The following is a 23,147-nucleotide window of genomic DNA, read 5'->3' as shown; positions in this document are numbered from 1 at the left end:
TCAGGTACGCGCGGGCGCATGAATATGCATCGCGTTACGTTACGCGAATAATTCCTGAATTTGTAATGCGCTGGGGCGTGGGGTAGGTCAGAATGCCCGTGTTGTAAAATAAAAACAAAACACTGGCTGGAAACTGCGGTACTCTAGACTCATATTGTACAGTCACCACACTGGATTGTTACGCCATTTAGGGTCCTAGCTAAATTGGTTGTTCCATACTTACGCTATGGAATGTCCAATTTTGCTGGAACCCTAAATGGCGCCATACGTACGTATATTCAAAGGTGTACTTTTTTGTATTGTGCAATAAAGGTTAAATAAATAAATATATTCAACGGCGTAACTTCTGAGAAATATTTTTATTAGTAAACGTATGTTTCACTACCATATTGACATGTTATAGCTAAATAATAGAGCCAACGTGCCTTATCACTCGCTAGAAACAAAAGCGTTGCTCATTGAGTATTTTATAGGATTGTCTTTAGGTACAGCTATTATAATATTTATCTGGAAAGTTAGGTATTTATGTCTACGTACCTAATTCCAAAGCCTCATGTACTTGAACATATTATTTTATCAGTAGCACGACGATATTTTCAAACTCTACTCTACTCTAGTCTATTGTACTCAGTGCTATATTTGTCTACCGTTCTTCATCAATTCTCATCTACTCAAAGGTTAACTGGAAGAAATCCCTTAAAGGGATAAGTTCGCCTTTGTACTGCCTATCCTGTGCCATATATTTGTGTTCTGTGTTTTGTACAATAAAGAGTTTATACATAGGTCCATACATACAATATACTTTATAGTGTTTGATTCGTTTTTCTGATCAGATTTTTTTAAATTTATATAAAGTATTGTGACTACTTAAAAACACAAATAAAAAAATATTTCAAAAACAATTGCCTAAGTCAAGACTGAAATTAGAACACCAAGGTATTTCAAAAGACCTAACATGTTCGTCTTCCACAGCTTGCCGCAAAGACCAGCGGCCCGCGCCGCTCGACGCGGCGGCCATCATGAAAGAAAAGAGCAAGAATGCTGCCCGCTCAAGAAGAGAGAAAGAGAACGCAGAGTTCCTCGAGCTGGCTAAGCTCCTCCCCCTCCCGGCAGCCATTACGTCACAGCTGGACAAGGCTTCCGTCATCAGACTGACTACCAGTTATCTGAAGATGCGACAGGTCTTCCCAGATGGTAAGTTTCTAGTCTACTGATGGCCATGATGATAGAAAGAGTAAGAATGTCACGCTCCCGAAGAGAGAAAGAGAACGCAGAGTTCCTCGAGCTGGCTAAGCTCCTCCCACTTCCGGCAGCCATTACGTCACAGCTGGACAAGGCTTCCGTCATCAGACTGACTACAAGCTACTTGAAGATGCGACAGGTCTTCCCAGATGGTAAGTTTCTAGAGTCTACTGATGGCCATGATGATAGAAAGAGTAAGAATGCTGCCCGCTCAAGAAGAGAGAAAGAGAACGCAGAGTTCCTCGAGCTGGCTAAGCTATTCCCCCTCCCGGCAGCCATTACGTCACAGCTGGACAAGGCTTCCGTCATCAGACTGACTACAAGCTACTTGAAGATGCGACAGGTCTTCCCAGATGATAAAGTTTCTAGAGTCTACTAGTAGCCATGATTATAGAAAGAGTAAGAATGTCATGCTCCCGAAGAGAGAAAGAGAACGCAGTTCCTCGAGCTGGCTGAGCTACTGGGGTCCCAGCAGCCATTCTTGCAGATCAGACCAGATTGACTGCCAGTTTATTATCTGAAGATGCGACAGGTCTTCCCAGACGATAAGCTTCTATAGACAACACGTTTCTATCTGGTAATGTGCCTCTTTCGTCTTATTCTTTCATTTGAAAATAGTGAGAAGTTGAACTTGTAAAGGATAACTCACACTAGAACTGCCCGGAAGCGAGCAGAGGCGTCCAACACGTTTTCTATAGAAATCATCACGTGATCCCATTATAGAAACCGAAGTGTTGAACGCTTCGGCCCGGACCCGTACCGTGCGTGTGTCTACCTTAAAGCTGTTTCTCTTTCGGTCGTCATTCGGTCGTTTGTTGAAAATGACGTCCCACATTTTGTAGCGAAGCTCCTTAGTTTAGCATATAGGAAACATAAGACATAACCTATTACGGAACACTAATGCCGTATTTTTTCAACAAAATAACATATACTCGAGTATGACACTTATTTAAAACTGTAATGTACCTTCTCAGCTGTAGGTTGATTAGGATAGAATAGAATAGAATATGTATATTTATTTGTATTATTTGTACATCGTCAGATTCCAGCATCCAAAGTCATGTGGTTCTTTGAAGCCAGTTTCTAGGACGAGCCTATGAGAGCTATGTCAATACGCGGCGGGTTGCTGCAGCACAATTGCTTAGCTCCAGGACCACTGCATCACTTAGCACTTTGACCACAGGTCTGGGTGACGCGTGGGGGGCATCACCGCCACCACCGCAGCCTCGAGAACTCTCCATCCGGGAGCTGGGCAGCCATCTGCTGCAGACCCTGGACGGGTTCATATTCGTGGTGGCGCCTGATGGCAAGATCATGTACATTAGTGAGACGGCGTCTGTACATTTAGGACTTAGTCAGGTCAGTATCACAAGCTATAGTCCGACAAACACAACTTGTCAGTCATTAAGAGCCAGGAAAATTATACTCATCCCTTTCTTTGCAGTGATAGTACTTGCGTAAGACAAAGAAAGCATTTTTCTGTCTATGGTATCTGTTTGAAATAAGACAGTTTTGGTGTACTAGGATTGTACACCAAAACTGTCGTAGGGTAGCCATACTTCAGGATTTTCCCTGACATGTCAGGATTTTTGGTCCTTTGTCAGGATTTTGGGAGGACCAGGCGAGTGTTTTTTAGAAAGCTCTAGAAGCTAGACGAAAAAATCCAATTATCATGTGGAACTAATACTTATGATAATGTCTGATTCAGGTGGAGCTGACTGGCAACTCGATATACGAGTACATCCACCAGAACGACCACGAGGAGATGAGCGCTGTGCTGAGCTTACAACACCAACACTCCTACCTCGGACACCAGTACCCAAGCCTAGGGTAAGGCACCTACATATAATTTGTGCTTTGACCCAACATCATCAACAATCAACATACACGTGACTAAAGGATGACCCACGTTAGACCGGGCCGTGTCTGGGCCGGAGCTTCCGGCGCTTACTTTTCTATGACAATGACAGGTGATCACGTGATGTTTTTCATAGAAAACGAAGCTCCGGAAGCCCGGACACGGCCCGGTTTAACGTGCAGTCATCCTTTATGCGGCAAAAAGAGTCTTGCAGATATAGGCTTGTTTAGCCATAAACGGAAATGCATTGGCCGTCTCACTCAACCGCTCTTGATACAGCGTTGCAACAACCAGCCGTCAGGGATGCAGTGGCTATTGATGATGGGCATGACCCGAAAATAAATAGGTAACTCTGGTTTAGGACAGTTTTTACGGGGTCGTATCTCGTCGCATAATAATTGATTGTCCTAATGTAATGTTACGCATAAAACTCTCGCATAATTTTTCTCCAGCTGAAACAGAAAGTATTTTCCAAAATATTTTGCATAGGTTGTGTAGAACACGGTAGGTTAGGTTAGGTTTCTTTTATAATTTTTCAGAAATGTTAATAGAGTCAGACCGAGAAAAGTCTGCAGCGATTTTGATAGCCCACGCAGTGCAAGTGTCATTTTAAACGTCAAACTTCTATGAATTTCTGACGTGTAAATAACACTTGCATTCCGTGGGCTATCAAAATCGCTGCAGACTTTTCTTGGTCCAACTCTAGTTTCAGCACAATAACAATTATGCGAAATGAGTTTTATGCGTAACATTACATTTAAGGACAATAAATTATTATGCGACCCAATATGGACCCCCTATTTATACTGAGACTTCTGAGATATACCATCGTCCATCAGCCGCAAAAGTGCATGGCGACTTTATCAATGAATTCATTCATAATTTCTCCATGCAGTTTTGCAGCTCACTGTACTTATGGCAGCGACTCAGCTCAGCTGGCGATGGTTTATTGACGATGTTGAAATATAACTACGACGTCGCCATATCGTCTCGGTGAGGCAGGACTCTACTTTCATCAGATCCTTAAGGTGACAGTCCATTTCCAACCCCAGCTGCACTACTGTTCATTTTACTATGGAAATTGACAGTAACAGCGACGCGTTCAGTACCAGTAGTGCAGCTGCGGTAAGAAATGGAATGTTACCCTTATAATTTTTCAGAACCATTATATTAAAATTAGGAATTCCGAGATTGGAGCGGGAAACTTCGGGAAATGTAAAAACTGGGTCCATATTGGGTCGCATAATAATTTATTGTCCTTAAATGTAATGTTACGCATAAAACTAATTTTGCATTAAGTACCAGCTACTGGCAACGTCGCCATTGGTATCCCAGTGAGTACTGTCTCAGATTTGTTAAAATTCCCATGTGGTGAACAGAATAAGGTTAATTTTGTATATTTTTGTGGCAGGTACCCCGTGGGCGGTACGTGGGGTCCCGCCGTGGACATCGAGTGCGAACGAGCGTTCTTCATCAGAATGAAGTGTGTTCTGGCGAAGCGGAACGCTGGACTCACCACTTCTGGATATAAGGTAGGCGCAGGGAAACAACACTTACCTGTGTCTGTCCTTTGTACAGTCATCAGATATATCGGAGAGGCCATGGGACTCACAAATCAGGGATGTTGCGGATGCAGATTTTTTGACATCCCCGGATGCGGATGCGGATATTTAAAGGCTCACATCCGCGGATGCTGATTTCAAGATTAGGTACTTAGAAAACGTCAAATATTACATATTTAGTATTTTTTTATTTAAAAAAAACGAAACGTTTATTATTTGAGCAAGAATATAGTTGCGTTATATTAAATAAACAGTAACTTGGCCGACTTTTCTGGATCTAGACGATTTCGTTACATGACGAAATTACCTAGCACTTACGCCGCCGCTAAGACGTTCCTGTACCGACTTGTTCGACATCCGCATCCGCATGAGCTCCGCATCGATTTTATGCGGATGCGGATGCAGATGCGGATGTTGAAAATAATGCGGAAGTTCCGCGGTTGCGGATGCGGATGTTCGCAACATCCCTGTCACAAATATCTGAACACTCCACTATTTCAAGGCGTAGAGTGCGTGTTCCGATATTTTTGAGCACCTCGGCCGCTTCGATATATCTGATGGCGATTGTAGTAGGAAGAGTTCTGGAGTGCGACACAGGGGATTTTGATCTATTTTGATATGACCTTAAACATCGCTAGATGTAGTGAAAGTTGTACATCACATACGTGCCAATCACTAAGACGATCGTCAAGGTCGTATCAAAACCAAATTTATTACGAGACTAAACCTATCTTTATTGAAGTGAATGATATTTTCAACACATACCTATAACCTATAACCCTATAATTATTCCAACGTCCATAGATTACTAAAATTAACCTTAAATCTAAAGCAATAAGATCGTTAATGAGAATGACTGTACCAAGCCACCCTCGTTCGCGTGCGATGTTAATAAGCTCTCGCATTGTTTGTATAATTGAGCACCCTGTATAATTAGGTGGTTGAAGACCACGCTGTATAATTTTCGCGCCTAGAATATGTATGTCTATTCAGACTTCAGACGTTGGTATATCTCAATCTAGGAGGCATATTGTAATTATTTTTTTCTACTCCCGTACTTTTATTTGTCATTTAAAGGGTCGTGCACACACCTTTAAAACCGTACCTTATAGTTGTCAAGACAAGTCTTTAGTCTATTCCCCAAAAAAGAATTTGTGCATACACGCAGTATATTTTTGGCTATTTTACGATACTTCGTGTAATGAGCACTTAAAAAATATTGAATGAAATACAGTGTTGCCAACCTTATTTTAAATGTCATCTCTGACAAATAAGTGAACCATAGTCATGTTTTATTTTTTATTAATTTCATTCATTCATTCATTCTTTTCCCGCCCGTACCCTCAATTTTTGCTACTTCTTGAATTAAAAATATTTGTTAAATTTACAATTTTATTTCAAAGTAAATCAGCTGTCTTTTAGTCTTTAAGGAGACGAATCCCTATTCGCAAAAAAATATACGGTAAAACCTAAAAGTACCAGAAGAGAATCGCTAGAAACGAAACTAAATCGCAGTATATAACTAAAGGTTCCGTCACACAGGCGCGTTTTGCGGGCGGGGCGTGAGCGGGGCGCGCCGTTTTTACATATATAAAACGCTCACGCCCCGGTCAAGCACCGCCCGGAAAACGCGCCTTACGTGTGACGGAACCTTAAAATCGATGACATAGATAGCCGAACGAAAATAACCCAAAGCCAGGGCTAGAACCGAACCAGCACTTACCCAAGTATCTCTCCAGGTGATCCACTGCTCCGGGTACCTGCGCGCGCGCCGCTTCGGCGAGGGCGCGGCGCCGCTCGGCCTCGTCGCCGTTGGACACTCCCTACCGCCATCTGCCGTCACGGAACTCAAACTACACTCCAACATGTTCATGTTCAGAGCCAGTCTGGACATGCGGCTTATATTCCTTGATGCCAGGTGAGTGTCGACCTTGTGTGCTAGATATTAGTGTCTACAGTAGACTGTAGGACCCTTCCTACCGCCATCTGCAGTGACCGTGATCAAACTAGACTCCAACATGTTCATGTTCAGAGCAAGTTTGGACATGCGGCTTATATTCCTTGATGCCAGGTGAGTGTCGACCTTGTGTGCTAGATATTAGTGTCTACAGTAGACTGTAGGACCCTTCCTACCGCCATCTGCAGTGACCGTGATTAAACTACACTCCAACATGTTCATGTTCAGAGCCAGTTTGGACATGCGGCTTATATTCCTCGATGCCAGGTGAGTGTCGACCTTGTGTGCTAGATATTAGTGTCTACAGTAGACTGTAGGACCCTTCCTACCGCCATCTGCCGTCACGGAGCTCAAACTACACTCCAACATGTTCATTTTCACAGCCAGTCTAGACATGCGGCTTATATTCCTCGATGCCAGGTGAGTGTCGACCTTGTGTGGTAAATATTAGTGTCTAAAGTAGACTGTAGGACCCTTCCTACCGCCATCTGCCGTGACTGAACTCAAACTACACTCCAACATGTTCATGTTTAGAGCCGACTCGCACTTGATCAGTTTTTTAAAGTTTATCGCGAACATACATACAAACAGACAGACGCGGCGGAAGACTTTGTTTTATAAAGTGTAGTGATAGTAAATATAGTAATACAGGTTTAAAGAACCGTATCGTAACCGTACGTAGTTTAAATAATTAGCATAGTATCGTCTAAGATCTTAGCGTATATTATTATCAAAACTTTATCTTTTATTGTTAAAGTTAATGCATTATCAAGTGAAGTTAAACGTCCCGCTGACGCCATTAGCGAGTGATTTAAGCGGCACTAACGCGTGCGCCGGCGCAAACCGATTACACGCGCTAGCGATGTGACATCTCGCCACGTGCGCTTTCTTATAGCGAGCAGTGTACGGACACCTACATTCTATGTGACCATCGGTGGTTCTTCATATGTGCATTAAGCTTTATGAATAAATAAAAATGAATGATCAGTTTAGAGATTAGGTGCAACAAGTTCAGGGTGCCTAATATGCCTAGCCAAGGTGACAATCGTAATCGCTTGCGCTACGACAACGATACGCTTTCCTGTATCTCTATCTTCTCAAGAAAGGCCTCAAGGTTGCTATTTCATATTTTTTGGCAACTGTACTTGGTACTTTGTGAAGACCTTGTTGAATATTTGCTGCATTAAATACAACTTATTAAAATTAAAACTAAAATTAAAAACTAAAATTAAAAATAAAATTAAAAACTAAATTAATCTAAATTAAAATTAATCTAAAAAAGGCCCCCGCGGCATTGTGCCAAAGATGCTGGCAGCGTTCCCTCGCTGAATCGCAATACTGATGCGCTGCGAGAGAAAGCTGCCAGCTCTCTGGTTGGTGCTACGATTTTTCAAAAACTGCTGGCTGAAACGCATTGAGCCTTATTAGAACTTAGAATGGAAACCTAGTTCGGTGGTTATATACTTGTATACAGGGTGGCTAAAAAATAAAACTGCATTCCCGTTACCAGGGAGATTTTGGGATTATACCGAGCAACTTCTACTATGGGACCAACCCCGAAATCGCGAAAAAAGAATTTGGCTGTTTCATACATTTTGGCTGGTCCATTTGCTATGGGTATTTTAGTAAAAGTTGTTCAGTATAATCCCAAAACCTCCCTGGCAACGGGAATGTAGTTATTTTTTAGCCATCGTGTATAGAGTCAGACCAAGAAAAGTCTGCAGCGGATTTGATAGCCCACGCAGTGCAAGTGTTATTTTAAACTTCAATTGAACTTCTATGAAATTATGACGTATAAATAATACTTGCGTGGCTATCAAATCCGCTGCAGACTTTTATTGGTCCGACTATAGTGGCAGGTTCATATGTTTATTAGTCGTAACATATACTACAACGCTCTATCATGAAGGTAGTTAAAAGTATTGGCAATACTTTAGAATCGCTGCTTGGTCCGGCACTGGCCGTGGAAAACCGTTCCGGGAACCGGCAACAATACCGGCGGCCGGCTCCGCTCCACACTGCACTCACATTTAAAAAAAATATGGGTGTAAAGTCGGTTTGCGGACGATAATTTTGCGTGATAACGAGAGAGAGAAAACTAGTGTGTTAGCGCTAAGTGTACATTTTTCTCTCCTGTGGGCAATAATTGACAGCTTGTGGGCATGTAAGTAATGATTTTATCATAGTTCTCTAAATAAAAGGAGGACCTTTTCACGTGGATAAGGGTTAAATAAGAAAATTAACCTTTATAGCCCTTAACTCTTGCGTATGTCTACAGAAAGACGTGAACACAGTTTTCTGTTTGACCCAAGAAAACATTTATGAAAAATTGCATAAGTACTTTTATACGTTACCATGGAGATCTATCCACAACGTTACCATGGAGATATGATGTCCACAACGTGACACTTTTTCGTGTATGCTACCGGTGTTCATCGATTTATAAGATATCACGTCAAATAATCTTTAATAGAAAAAACCGACTTCTCTAACTACTAGCCTAACCCACTTAACGGCGCTTATACTTTATTTGGTAATATGTACCTATACATTTTATGGTAATCATAGTGTTTTTTTAGTTTAAGTATCATAGTGGTTTTCCGGGTCAAGATCCGGGTCCGGGTCCGGATCCGAGTCCGGGTCCGAGTCCGAGTCCGGGTCCGAGTTCGAGTACGGGTCCGAGTCCGAAGTCCGGGGCCCAGTCCAAGTCAAAATCGAAATTCAAAATCACTAAACGTGTAGGTACTATGCGTCGTTGAAGAGTTCTGTTCTGATCATCATCAGCAGTTCCACTTCATCAAATCCCACAGTTTTTAATGTAAATGCTTGATTTTCTGATGAAAATATATAAAATTCTATACATATGCCTTTAAAATTTGAGGAGTTCCCTCGATTCCTCATGGATCCCATGTTCAGGACTTGAGATTGACATAAATGTGCCTAAAAACCTAAATTGCTTAACAAACATAACGAAAAGGATAAATCGCCAAATGCGAACTATGCGTCGTTGAAGAGTTCCGTTATGATCATCATCAGCAGTTCCACTTCATCAAATGCGACAGTTTTTAATGAAAATGCTCGATTTTCTGATGAAAATACAAAAACCTCTATACGCATGCCTTTAAGATTGGAGGAGTTCCCTCGATTCCTTGTGGATCCCATCATCAGAACTCGAGCTTGAAAAAAATTTGGCTTAAAAACTTAACTTGCTTAACAAACATAACGAAGAGGACAAATCGCCTAACGTGAACTATGCGTCGTTGAAGAGTTCTGTTCTGATCATCATCAGCAGTTCCACTGCATCAAATGCGACAGTTTTTAATGAAAATGCTTAATTTTTTGATGAAAATACAAAAATCTCTATACGCATGCCTTTAAGATTTGAGGAGTTCCCTCGATTCCTCATGGATCCCATCATCAGAACTCGAGCTTGACAAAAATGTGGATTAAAAACTTAACATGCTTAACAAACATAACGAAGAGGACAAATCGTCAAACGTGTACTATACGTCGTTGAAGAGTTCCGTTCTGATCATCATCAGCAGTTCCACTTCATCAAATGTCACTTTTTTGAATGTATATGCTTGATTTGTTGATAAAAACACAAAAATCACTATATGTATGCCTTTAAGATTTGAGGAGTTCCCTCGATTCCTCATGGATCCCATCATCAGAACCGGGTTTTGACAAAAACGGGACCAATCTGTATGCATATACATACAATAAAAAAAAAATTTCAAAATCGGTCCAGTAATGACGGAGATATGGAGTAACAAACATTAAAAAAAATAAAAAAAATAAAAAAAAAACAACCGAATTGATAACCTCCTCCTTTTAGATTTGGAAGTCGGTTAAAAAACAGAATTAAAATACGTAATACATATTTTTTTAACGCCACAATATATTACAATAAAAAATATTATTTAGGATTAAGATTAGCATACTAATCACATATGTACAGTTACCTCCAATAATATGTTACACAACGAAGGCCGCACAAATATGTGACACGATCTACGTATCTAACGTAGAATCATAAGAGCGTGCCACATATTTTTACGGCCTTCGAAGAGTAACATATTATTGCAGGTGACTGTACTCATGAGTTTTTCTCATGTTTTCTATCCCAAAATACTGATATGGCAGGTCGATTTGCCAATATATGTAGGTAGGTACTTACTAGTTACTACTCAATATTTACTCTTGCAACACCAGGGTTATAAGAACGTTTCCGGGATTTAAGATGGGAGTACGCTCTTTTCTTGAAGGTTTGAAGATCGTATCGGTCCGGAAATACCGCAGGCGACAGTTCATTCCACAGTTTGGCTGTGCGAGGCAGGAAGTTTCTGGAGACACGCACAGTTGAGGACTGCCAACCATCCAAGTGGTGAAGATGATAATGTTGTCGCGTAGGGCGATGGCGAAAAGAAGCGGCAGGGATTAATCCGAACAACCTACATTGCAAGTTAAAAAAAGCTTGTAAAAAGACATGAGCTACAGTTTGTCAAAGGAAAAGGGCTGTCTCATTTCAAACATAGACGAGAATCATACTATCTTTGTCTTACACTAGTACTAGCACCCAAAAGGAAAGGACGAGTATAGTTTTTTTTGTTCTTATTTACTTACATTTTGGTTTGACCAACTATAGCTAAGTTTCAAGTTATTCAAGTCGAGTGTGGAGCGCGCCTTCCCTTTATTAGTTCACGCCAATCAGCGCCGTCGTTTCGCAGAAACAGACATACATACAGCCTTTACGGGATTTATATGAGGCCCGTTGACCAAATAAAAATAACGTTGGCGGCAAACAAGCATACGGCCGGCCTGCTGGAAAGCGGTCACCGCAGCCTATGGACGCCTGAAGCCACAGAACCTTCAATCTTTCGTTCTTTACATGTGTGATGTGTGTGTATTTTCAGCGAAACCTATGCCATTCATTCTTTTCGCTTTTAGGGTTCCGTACCCAAAGGGTAAAAACGGGACCCTATTACTAAGACTCCGCTGTCTGTCCGTCCGTCCGTCTGTCACCAGGCTGTATCTCACGAACCGTGATAGCTAGACAGTTGAAATTTTCACAGATGATGTATTTCTGTGGCCGCTATAACAACAAATACTAAAAACAGAATAAAATAAAGATTTAAGTGGGGCTCCCATACAACAAACGTGATTTTTGACCGAAGTTAAGCAACGTCGTGCGGGGTTAGTACTTGGATGGGTGACCGTTTTTTTTGCTTGATTTGCTCTATTTTTTGTTGATGGTGCGGAACCCTCCGTGCGCGAGTCTGACTCGCACTTGGCCGGTTTTTTTTTTAATTGCGCGACATGAGTGACGTTTTTATGCCAACGAAAAGTACCTAGAGTTGGACCAAGCTAACCCTGCATGGCATTTGCAATGACAGAGTGTGAAAGAGTCATAATAAATATCAAATTTTAGGAAAATATAAAATTGATATTTATAATGACACTCCCTCACTTTTTTTGTCCAAATCGGTGTAAAGTTAGCACAGTAGGGCTCTACCATAGACTAGGAATCCACTAGATGGAGTTTAGAGCAATTATTTCATGAAACTGATGCTGCCAAAAATACGGGGGTGCGGGGGACGAGGTGAGCGAGTCCCGTGCCGTGATTGGTCCGTTCAAAGACACGGACGTCACGCAAAGACAATCTGACTCGAAAATGGAGTAAAACTACCGTATATTTGTGGCAGAGGGGGTAGCGCTACTATGCTCAGTCTAGAGGATGTCTTGTCTGTGGGCTCTACCAAGCCCCCACCTGACACTATAAAAAACATCGAGTACGTTTTGTAAACTTTTTTATATCAATTTACTATTTTTTGCGCCTATATCAATTTGCATTGTATTCTTTGTCAATCGGACATCCGACACTCTCAAACAAGAGGCAATTACTCGTACGCCCCCCGTGTGGGGTCGGAACATCCCGTACAGAACATTCTAACTGAGGGTAGTGTATGGGTGACATGTTACTTTTGGTCTACGAGGGTAGAATAAGTCTTGGACTAACAATGACGATGGCGACTAGTAAATTACAAAGACTGACAATTACAAACATTTCGAGCGTCGCAAAATTGATATACTTAGACTTAGGTAAACAACGCTACATGAAATAACAACAAATAACGCAATGAGTTAGGTATACCATAGGTTAGGTATATCTTTATACCAAATTGTGTGTATGAAAGTAGGCTACTATTTTTGTTTAATGCTTTGTTTCAATTGTTTCCGCTACCCAAGCGTTGTAAGGAAGAGATCGCTCTTTAGCGATAAGACTGCCTCACCTGTTGTATGCCTCTATCTCTAGTCAATTGTTTTTCTTTAAGCTGTATTTTTTTACTGAGGTGCACTGAAAGAAATATGATATCATTAAGATTAACTGCTTTAAATACAATATCAACAAATGTACGTACGTATCGTACGAACAGTCAAATTTACTGCTTTGTTCGATAGGCTCATATCGAACTGTTTAAAGCATTCAACGTTAATGCAATTTCAATTGTTTTTAATGGTTTTTTTTTCTCAGTACAGCCTATAAAGAGTATACAGACGACTACAAGAATTTGTTTTAGAAGTTGATAAATTGTTTCTACTTGCAAGAGAACTGAGCTTGTATCACGGGTTGATAGCATACAAATTCGTAGGTACACATGGGTTATCTGTTCTCTTGTGTGAGCGCTCGGACCATGAGTATCTAGTATGAAGCTGTGTTCGGCGTCGAGACCTCTATACTTGGTCTTTATATGTTGTCTTTATTATTTGCGGGTCTCTAATGTTTCACATTACTGTTGTTTGGTTAGTTCGCAATAGTTTTCGGGAGTTGGTTGTGCAATCTTATGATTTCGCAAGCTTATATTATTCTAATAAGATTAGTTAGAATAACGATGACGTTGCAATCAATAGAATAAGTAAGGTAAACGCAGCTATTAACGACCCCTCGAAAAACTGCAGGTATTACCGATCTATTTAGGTAATTAGATGTATTTTCGATACCAGAACCATTTCAGCGGTAGGTAGGTAGACTTCTACAAGCGTTTGTTCCTTGGGTATCGGGTAGGTTAACGTTATTTTGAGTGGTGGTTCGAAAAAAAGATAAATTACGTCAATTACGGCGCGGGTAGCGTGGACGCAGGTTATGTAGTACTGGCGCTTGTACTTTCAAGTAAGTACGTAACTTTTCTGCTTAAGACATTTATTGAAATAAATGACTACTGTACTTTACCTTTTATTACTAAATGTATCAATTCAATTATAAATTCTTGTTTTAACATCACAATTTATCTAAAAAATTACATTGAAAACCATAAAACTTTAAATTAAAATAGAACGGTGATAGCATCACCACTTTTAGTTGTAGCAGCTATCAACGATCCGTAAGTCGGTAACGGCCACAACGTAATATTTAATTTTTGCGTTATTTTATATTATCATAACATACCAACACAAGTATTTTTATGGACCCGAATAAACTCAAACAATTAGTCTTTTTAAAAATCTATTACCGACATACACTTCATCATCTAGTTTTCTTATTTTAACCCTGTAAAATTACTTATTTTATCACCGATTCAAAGGGATCGGTAATAGTAGTAACTATAAGAAGCTATTACCGATCGTAGATATATAATTTAATTTTATACTTACTCTTGTGACACGATAGGTACCCATTATTATAAATACACACACTCAAACTGACACAGATCAATCTCCCCAAACTAAGCAATGCGTGAAAATTCCTAGAAATTTTCGTTCATATTGGAAATATAAAATATTTACCTTATAAAGTGTTAGAAATGTTTAAAATAATTCACTATGGAAACTATGTCACCACACCTGCCCAGGTATATACATATATGTATAAAATATATATATGAGTTTCACTGCTGGGCACATACTTTCTCTTATCAGCTTATCACGATCGGAAATAGCTGCTTAAAAATCGTTAATAGCTTCACAGCCATTATTATGGGTCGGCAATAGTAACAATCGACTCAGTAACTTTATAAATTAATTTTTACATCATAATCCTTTATTTAGGTACAGGTAGCTTTGTAATTACCTTTTATAAACATAATATTAGCATATAAAAATTGAAAAGTATACTTGAGGGCAACCTGTATACTTAAAAACTATGGTCGATTCTAAAATAACCTTAAGGGGGGCGTTAATACCTGCATTTACCTTACATACAAATCCTCTATATTGGACAACCTTCTTATTTTATAACGTCAGACGCTGCCAACTTAAATGTAAGTATGTAGTACAACGTTAAAATTACCTCGTTTTCGAAGTTACCTCAATGCACCTTATACCTATTATACCGATTTTTACTATACCGAGCGATATCCAGGTCATCCCCAAAATGAGTCACCAAGTGGCCACATTCTACTTGTCATCATTTACGTCAGCTGGCAACATGGCTGACTGCGCGGAAGACTTTCGCGGCATTTCGCACGTACCTGATATTAGATAATGTTGTATTTGTTTTATAAATAATTTGATGACTAGGGTTGTGTTCAAGGTTAGATTTAATATTCAATGGACTTTGGAACATTTTATACTTGACTAGCGACCCGCCCCAGCTTCGCACGGGTTAACAAATACATAAACCTTCCTCTTGAATCACTCTATATATTTAAAAAAACGCATCAAAATCCGTTGCGTAGTTTTAAAGATCTAAGCATACATAAGGACAGAAAGACAGCGGGAAGCGACTTTGTTTTATACTATGTAGTGAAACTTTGGCTGAATCCGTAACCCGCGCGGGACCGGTGTGGGGACTTTCCAAGTTTCCACTTCGTCGTATCAATGTCGGTGCAGAGACTGCAGAGTTAGGTTAGACGGGGTCTATAACTATACCTATACCTGTCAAATGATAATCCCTATACCTATAGCTATGACAGTTCTTTCAAATATCTTTCGCTTGGGCTTCATTTAAAAAAATTTAAGAAATATATTTTTACCGTATTTTTATTACTAATATGTTACATTTTAAATCCTACTATGCACATTATCTGTCCCCGTGGACCACTAAAATGTCAAAAAGAAGTACCTACTTACTGCAATCCTATGAGGTACAGAACATTACGGCCCGAAGAATCTGGAATTTCCTGGATTCAACGGGCATTAGTAGTGAACTTTAAAGGGTCGTCACAATAATATCAATGCTTGGTCAACGTGGCACTCAAAGGCCCACAACACCCCAATAATAATAAATAAATTTTAAATATTAAATTTTATTAATTTTTTACTAAGTTTTATGAATTAGGTGGGATTTTAAGACTAGATACATAGGTCCAAGAGCATGACACAGGTGTTAAGCAATTAAATTAGATGCAACCGCCCATCTTTTCTAAGAATATTCGTTTAATAGTAAATTAGAATTGTCATTTAATACACATAGGTAGGTATAAACAAATGATACGTTTATAACAACTAGCGGTCATTACATTACCGCGAAGTGTGACACAACTTACGGATAGGATTTCAAAACTTTACATTTTGTATTGAAGAATAATTTGCCACGCGATTGTATTCTTTAAGTAGTCTGCTTAAGGTGGCAGATCTTTGTTGGTGTCATAGATTGCCTCATACACGATAGTGCATTATTATATAACCCTAAGCGTGCCTGTCATTTGCACAGAAATGGCAGGAACGCTTAACTCGTCACAATACGCTGTAGCTAGTAGCTAGTAACCTTGCCTTTTATCTGCCCAAATCCAATGTTTTAGCTAGATTGAAGTGGCTATATAGTTAAGGTTTTTAAAAAACCCTGACAACCTCCAAGGGCGCCAAGTCCTTACATGGCAGGGGAACTCCTGATGTTTGACAACTCTAGGAACAATAGCGCTAAGAACAATAGAAGTTGTCTCTGACACAGCTGTGTTTTTGCTGCAGTTCAGAGTGCTGTATCTAATGAGAGAAATCTATGAACATTGCTGACGATGTATTGGAACATCTGGCAACACACGTGGCCTGTAACTCAACAGTTGCCTTTTTCGTGAAATGCTTCTTAGAGGCCTTAGGGCTACTTGCATCATCCCACTACCCCGGAGTTAACCGGTTAAACCGGTAACCCAGTGTCAAATTCTTGGTGTCTGGTAACCATGGTAACTCCAGGTTTAACCGGTTAACCCCGGGTTAGTGGAATGCCGCATGTGGGCCTATCTAGTGGAGGGAATCCATGAACATTGCTGACGATGTATTGGACCATCTGGCAACACACGTGGCCGTAACAGTAGAGTTCCCTTTTTCGATTAATGCTTCTTAGTGTATCTAGTGGAGGTAATCTTCGGCCAATGCTGACGAAGTATCGGAACATCTGGCAACACACGTGGCCTGTAAGAGTAGAGTTGCCTTTTTCAGTTCTTGTTCAATATTGTTGATAGGCGACGCCATTGTTTTGAAACTAGAGCTGTGCGATAATATTACAATCGGTAGCACTTATTGGTAAAGAGAAACAAAGGACATCCTTGGACTATGGACGTAGTTGCTAAATATATTTACCTATAGCAGTGGTTCCTAACCTGGGGGTAATTACCCCCATGGGGGTAAAACTAGTATTTTACGGGGGTAATAAGCTAACCTAATATAACAATACAACAAACGTACACGTTTTATTTTTTATTACCATTGGGAGGAGGGGTAAAATCAGGTTCCCTAGTTAGTCATAGGGGTGACCGGACTGAAAAGGTTAGGAACCACTGACCTATAGGGAAAACTTTTAGCGTAGAGATATTGTAAAATATACGTGCATGTTACACCTCTGCAGTTGCAGGCGTCCATAGGCTACGGTGACTGCTTACCATTAGTCGATTCGTCTGCTCGGTTGTCTCCTATATGTATCAAAAAAATGAATTGGGAACCAATTTTTGAACTTCAAAAGCTCGACTCTGTCACTCAAAAACACCACTCACTCGTACACAGCAACACTGTTAATTGTCCATCGGTAGACCTTATGCCTTTTGGTAATAAGGTCTACCGATGGACAGTTAAAACGAAACAGGAGCTGAGATTTAAATATTTTAGGTAAATATACCCGTTTCGCTATTTCGCTAACGGAAGCGGCTCCTAAAACTAGTGCGATAAGGACAAGGCGAAAAATCCTGCGTAAAAATCTCAATTTCGAGGTTTCGTACTCGACTGTTTCCTCCTCCAAAACTTAACCAATCGTAACCAAATTTGGAAATCTAAATGATTATGAAATTAACTGTGTCAGACCGTTTTGCTTTTTTGGCTAATTGATATCAGTTTTGAATACCACGCCTCTCATTGCGGCATAGTCAACTAGGCCATTTTGGCCATTTTTGAAGGGCTCTAGCGCCTTATAAAACAAAAATATCAAAAAAGCAAAACGGTCCGACACAGATATTGACAATATTAATCTGTGTTGAAAAAATCATTGCTCTAGCTTCAAAACCCACGGAGGAAACAGTCGAGTACGTTTGTATGGAGAAATGACCACTCCTGTTGCCTCTTAACAGTGTGGGCGATGGTATTCCAATATTCCACCGGCCTCCTGAACGCTTATTTTACGGATTTTCGCTTTAAAAGCAACAATGGAGGCATCAAAAGATCGTTAACAAGCGGTGATTAAAGAACAATACAACCCCTCAGCCCTCGACCGGAAAAACTGTTGACAGAGCTTCCGCCAATTAAACCCCTTATTGCAACGCCGGGGGTAGCGACCCCCAACCTTTGTGCAGAGTTGATTGCGTGGAAGGGATGTGTGATTGTTTTACAATAAAATTGAATTTAATGTGATAGTATTTTTGTTTTGTATTTGATTAATGATAGTTTAATCTGAATACTATTAAACTAGGAACATTTTTAGGAAGAATTGGATTCACTGTGAATGAAAAAAAAATGTGTTAAGTTTGTGTTAATCTTTAAAAAATAAACGTTAATTGAGAAGAATTTCTATTAAAAAGAAATATCACAAGATGACAGTGCACCCCCTTAGCTTGCAAGGGCAGGCTATGAGGCATTTATTTATTTTGAACTAGCGACCCGCCCCGGCTTCCGGGTTAACAAATTATACATAATCCTTCCTCTTGAATCACTCTATCTATTAAAAAACCGCATTAAAATCCGTTGCGGAGTTTTAAAGATCTAAACATACATAGGGACGGACAGACAGCGGGAAGCGACTTTGTTTTATACTATGTAGTGATAGGTTTTAGGGTTTATCATTATCAACTAAAATTATTCAATTTATTCCTGCAAACTTATTTGTAAATTCGATTTTTACTAAAATTAGCAGAGTGCTACCCGTCACTAGATGGCGCTAGTAGTTCCGCATTCAGTCTATACTCTATACAACTGATCCTAATCCTAACGTTGTTCTTGTTTGTATACAGGGTGGCGTCGCTGACGGGCTACGAGCCGCAGGACCTCATCGAGAAGACCCTGTACCACTACATCCACGGCACGGACGTGCTCCACATGCGGTACTCGCACTGCACATGTAAGTACTTATCACATTTAAGTCCGATTTGTGAAAACGGTGTCATTTTTTTCGACAGCACATGTAGGACTATTGAAATTAATTGTAAGCGGGTTAACCAAGGGGCTGGTGGTGGAAACAGCACCTCTTTTCACTTTTCAGCCTGGCAACTCCGAGTTTCTTAAAGCCTAGAAACACCACTACATGGTACGGGTACGACACAGTTCTAGAGATCCTGCCCAACTAGCAAATTATGTCGTAAGAAAGGCACGGTGGCTAGTCTTTTCTGCTCGAAACATGTTTATTAAAAATTTTTTACACCACAATACATCTATTCGTGTCTTTATGTAACCCAACATTTCATCTCTCTCAACATTTCATTTCCAATCCTTCCCTTTATTATGTCCATGCATCTTCTGAGTTGGTTGAAAATATACAGGTAATTAGGTACCTTTAACCTTTAGAGTTTATCCTATGATCATTCCATGCTATAACATTATATTAATGTTCGCAGTATTAACGAAGGGCCAAGTAACGTCCCGCTACTACCGGTTTCTGACGAAGGCGGGTGGCTGGGTGTGGATGCAGAGCTACGCCACCATCGTGCACAACAGCCGCTCTTCCCGGCCACACTGTATAGTCTCCGTCAACTATGTGCTCAGGTAATTACAGCTACAAGACTATAACCGGTGACTATAGACTACAGTCTACTACCGGTTCCTCACAAAGGCGGGCGGCTGGGTGTGGATGCAGAGCTACGCCACCATCGTGCACAACAGCCGCTCTTCCCGGCCACACTGTATAGTCTCCGTCAACTATGTGCTCAGGTAATTACAGCTACAAGACTATAACCGGTGACTATAGACTACAGTCTACTACCGGTTCCTCACAAAGGCGGGCGGCTGGGTGTGGATGCAGAGCTACGCCACCATCGTGCACAACAGCCGCTCTTCCCGGCCACACTGTATAGTCTCCGTCAACTATGTGCTCAGGTAATTACAGCTACAAGACTATAACCGGTGACTATAGACTACAGTCTACTACCGGTTCCTCACAAAGGCGGGCGGCTGGGTGTGGATGCAGAGCTACGCCACCATCGTGCACAACAGCCGCTCTTCCCGGCCACACTGTATAGTCTCTGTCAACTATGTGCTCAGGTAACTACAGCTACCAGACTAGCCAGTGACTACATTTCCATCTTCACCACTAGACAGTTGGCAGTCCTCAACTGTGCGCAGAACCTTCCTGCCACGCACAGCTTAACTGTCGAATGGACTTTCACCCGCGGTATTTCTGAACCGATACTACCTTCAATGTCAAAGTTCAAACCTTAAAAAAATAACTCCTATTTTAAAAATGCGGCGTCTTAAAGACCCCTCTGGCGTTGCGGGTGTCCATAGGCAATAGTAATGTTTGCCTCTTATACCATTAAAAACTACAGAACTATGTATAAAACCAGCAAGGGACAAAGATCACAAATCCAACCTAGCCTCATGACTCCTATACGATGCCAAATGAAAACATCAGCTAAAATTCTTCAGTTATTAGATTACCCTGCGACAGCGTCTACAAATTGTCTAACAGCACCTTTCATTTCAGCGACATCGAGGAGAAACACCTGATCCTGAACCTGGAGCAGGGCCCGCCCAAGCTGCACGCGGAGCCCCCCGCGCACCCCGCACCGCCCGCCCCCTCCCCCCACGTCCTCCGGCCGGACAAGCTCAACCACGTGCAACTAGAAAACGAGTTCAATGGGGATTCGAGTACAGGATACCAGTACTCTGAGTACTTACCTGTGTTGCCTCCGTATGAGGAGGACTATCATCAGAATGGTACGTATCACGAACTGTTCTACAACGAAAACTATACGGAACCAGAGGTGACCCCGAATTATATGCTTCCACAAAACCAGCGGCCGTATTCGGCCAGTTCTTCGTCATGCTCATCAATGGAAAGTTCAACAGAGGTCGCGAATCAGCAGTATAACTACACGAATTTAATATCGTTTTATCCGAATCAGCCGCAAAATGGCCGACCGCTTGACAATTTCGGCGGGAACTTTAGCAAGATGGCGGCGAGCCCCGCTGTCACGGAGGGTTACACGTCTGTCATCGTGGACAACACGCAACAGTTCCACCATCATGGCGGGGGAGTGAATGAGTTCGTGCACTGATGACGCGGAATTAGTTTTGAGGTTATAAAATTTGAGGTAGAGACCAAGCTATGCATAGCATTGGCAAAGTGAGGTAATGTCATTAATGCCTTTATCGTTTATAATGACAAGTATCACACTTTGTTCTGTTCAAGTTGGTGCAAAGTTGGTCTAAACGGACTCTAAGCGCGGATTATCGAGATATTTGAGGCTATGTGTCGAACGACGACGCGACGATTGTACATACAGACTTACAAAATTGCCAAATTGTACTCTTCTTAGTTTTCAATTTTCATATATTGATTTAGGAAGAAATTTAGAAATTAGGTACTATATAATTTTAAAAGTACTGCGAGTTTTAATAAAATTTGGATACACTTAGATAGTAACCTTTTCCAAAGGAAAAATCGGTTGTGTAACTGAAAATATAGGTTACAAAATATAAACTGTAATGTAGGTATGTGCGAAAATGTAGATTTATTGTATCGCATTAAGTATATTTTAAATTACGAGTATATCTTTTATCTTGCCTGATTGTTGTAACGTGTAAGTGACTTGTAAATAGTGTTGTAAATAGATTTTAGGTTTAACGTAATAATATAAGCCATATATTTATAGAAATAAAATATAATATTATTAGATTTGGATAATAAATACAATAAAAGAGTGAACGAATCGCACCATAACTAGTTACCTACCTATTTCTTTGAAGAGAAAGTAGAGGTTGATTCTGATTTACCGATTTGTCATGGTTTTGAACTGGTTTTGATATAGCATATTAGCTTTCACTTTCGCATGCACCAATCGGCGTAAGCGATGTTCAAAGTGTCAAAATAAGATCAGAACAGTAACAATTTGTTCATCTGAATCGGGTTAGAGCTTTTGTAAAAATCTGGCAGGGAATTTGCCGACTTTAAATCCGTAATAACAGCGATTTGTAATGTTAAATGTAAGATATCTATTAAATTAAATAGAATCAAGTGATGTTTTGGAACGTTTGCGCTCACAGCTCAGGAGAGTACAACTCTAGGCCGAACTATTCAACAACAAACAAACTACGCGGTGTTTCTCATGTATTCGCTTATAACATGGTATTAAAAAAATAAATAAAAAAAACGTACAACGGAATTGATAACCTCCTTCTTTGAGATTTGCAAGTCGGTTAACAATCCATAAGAAATAGAATGGTACGTACCTACAAAAATGTATTTCGTAGAAAATCCAAAATAAATTGAAGGCCTTGTTGAACGTTTTGATGTGGAATCTTGAGCGTAGCGAGAATATGTGACGTTCTACGGCAAAAGGCACCTTATGGCGGCTGGCGCTTACGTCGCATAGCACCGCAATAATATTGGAGCGGCGTTAATAATAGCGTAAGCGCCAACCGCCATAAGGTACCTTTTCTCACACGGACGTCACATATTTACACTCTGCTTTTTAGCCCTCATACAAGAGAAATTGCCGCTCACATTAATATTTATATGAGTATCGTGGATTTACTGATAAATACGGTCAATCTAAACATAGACAATAATAGTGTATTTATCGTAGTGTACATACATTAACATAACCCTAGACCGTAGACACTTTCCGGAGCTTTGTATTGGCATATTGGTATTATATTTTTTATATTTTATCAACCGTAGACCCAAAGTCATGTAAGGTTGTAAGAGCTAGGTCTGTCTCATTTTATCGAGATGTAAGTTTTGCATTGCAGAGAGAGAGACATACGGGTCATACCTTCACATTTTATAGTTCCTATGCTAGGATACTCGTAACTTCAATTGCTTAATATAATTCACAGTTCAAAGAATTATTTGCTTAATTTTACACTTTTTAATTTTATTTTTCGAAAGGTAGGTACTTAAGACTGTACCGTTAACTTTTATTGTATTATCCACAGAAAATATATCTTTTTCTAA

The 23,147-nt window shown here is 40.3% G+C and overlaps 1 protein-coding gene across 1 annotated transcript; it reads left to right on the top strand.

The window, feature by feature from the left end:
• The first annotated feature begins 972 nt into the window (after positions 1 to 972).
• LOC134659555 (single-minded homolog 1-like) lies at positions 973 to 21,289 on the top strand. The gene is made up of 8 exons (XM_063515221.1): positions 973 to 1,194; positions 2,426 to 2,601; positions 2,951 to 3,072; positions 4,512 to 4,632; positions 6,402 to 6,580; positions 18,988 to 19,094; positions 19,588 to 19,735; positions 20,673 to 21,289. Exons 1-8 carry the CDS (start codon positions 1,020 to 1,022, stop codon positions 21,244 to 21,246), a joined length of 1,602 nt encoding a protein of 533 aa, XP_063371291.1. The 5' UTR covers positions 973 to 1,019; the 3' UTR covers positions 21,247 to 21,289.
• The last annotated feature ends 1,858 nt before the right edge of the window (positions 21,290 to 23,147 follow it).

This window comes from Cydia amplana, chromosome 25 (assembly GCF_948474715.1).
Source record: "Cydia amplana chromosome 25, ilCydAmpl1.1, whole genome shotgun sequence".
Classification (NCBI taxonomy): Eukaryota; Metazoa; Arthropoda; class Insecta; order Lepidoptera; family Tortricidae; genus Cydia; species Cydia amplana.
Note: the sequence above shows the minus strand (reverse complement) of the source record. Positions and strands in the feature narration are given on the sequence as shown.

What these genes read in the sequence shown, in the direction of transcription:
- LOC134659555 (XM_063515221.1), top strand. Translation starts at nt 1,020, where the DNA reads ATGAAAGAAAAGAGCAAGAATGCTGCCCGCTCAAGAAGAGAGAAAGAG. An exon ending in GCGACAGGTCTTCCCAGATG is followed by an intron (nt 1,195 to 2,425) that starts GTAAGTTTCTAG and finishes CTTTGACCACAG; the next exon opens with GTCTGGGTGACGCGTGGGGG. An exon ending in TACATTTAGGACTTAGTCAG is followed by an intron (nt 2,602 to 2,950) that starts GTCAGTATCACA and finishes TGTCTGATTCAG; the next exon opens with GTGGAGCTGACTGGCAACTC.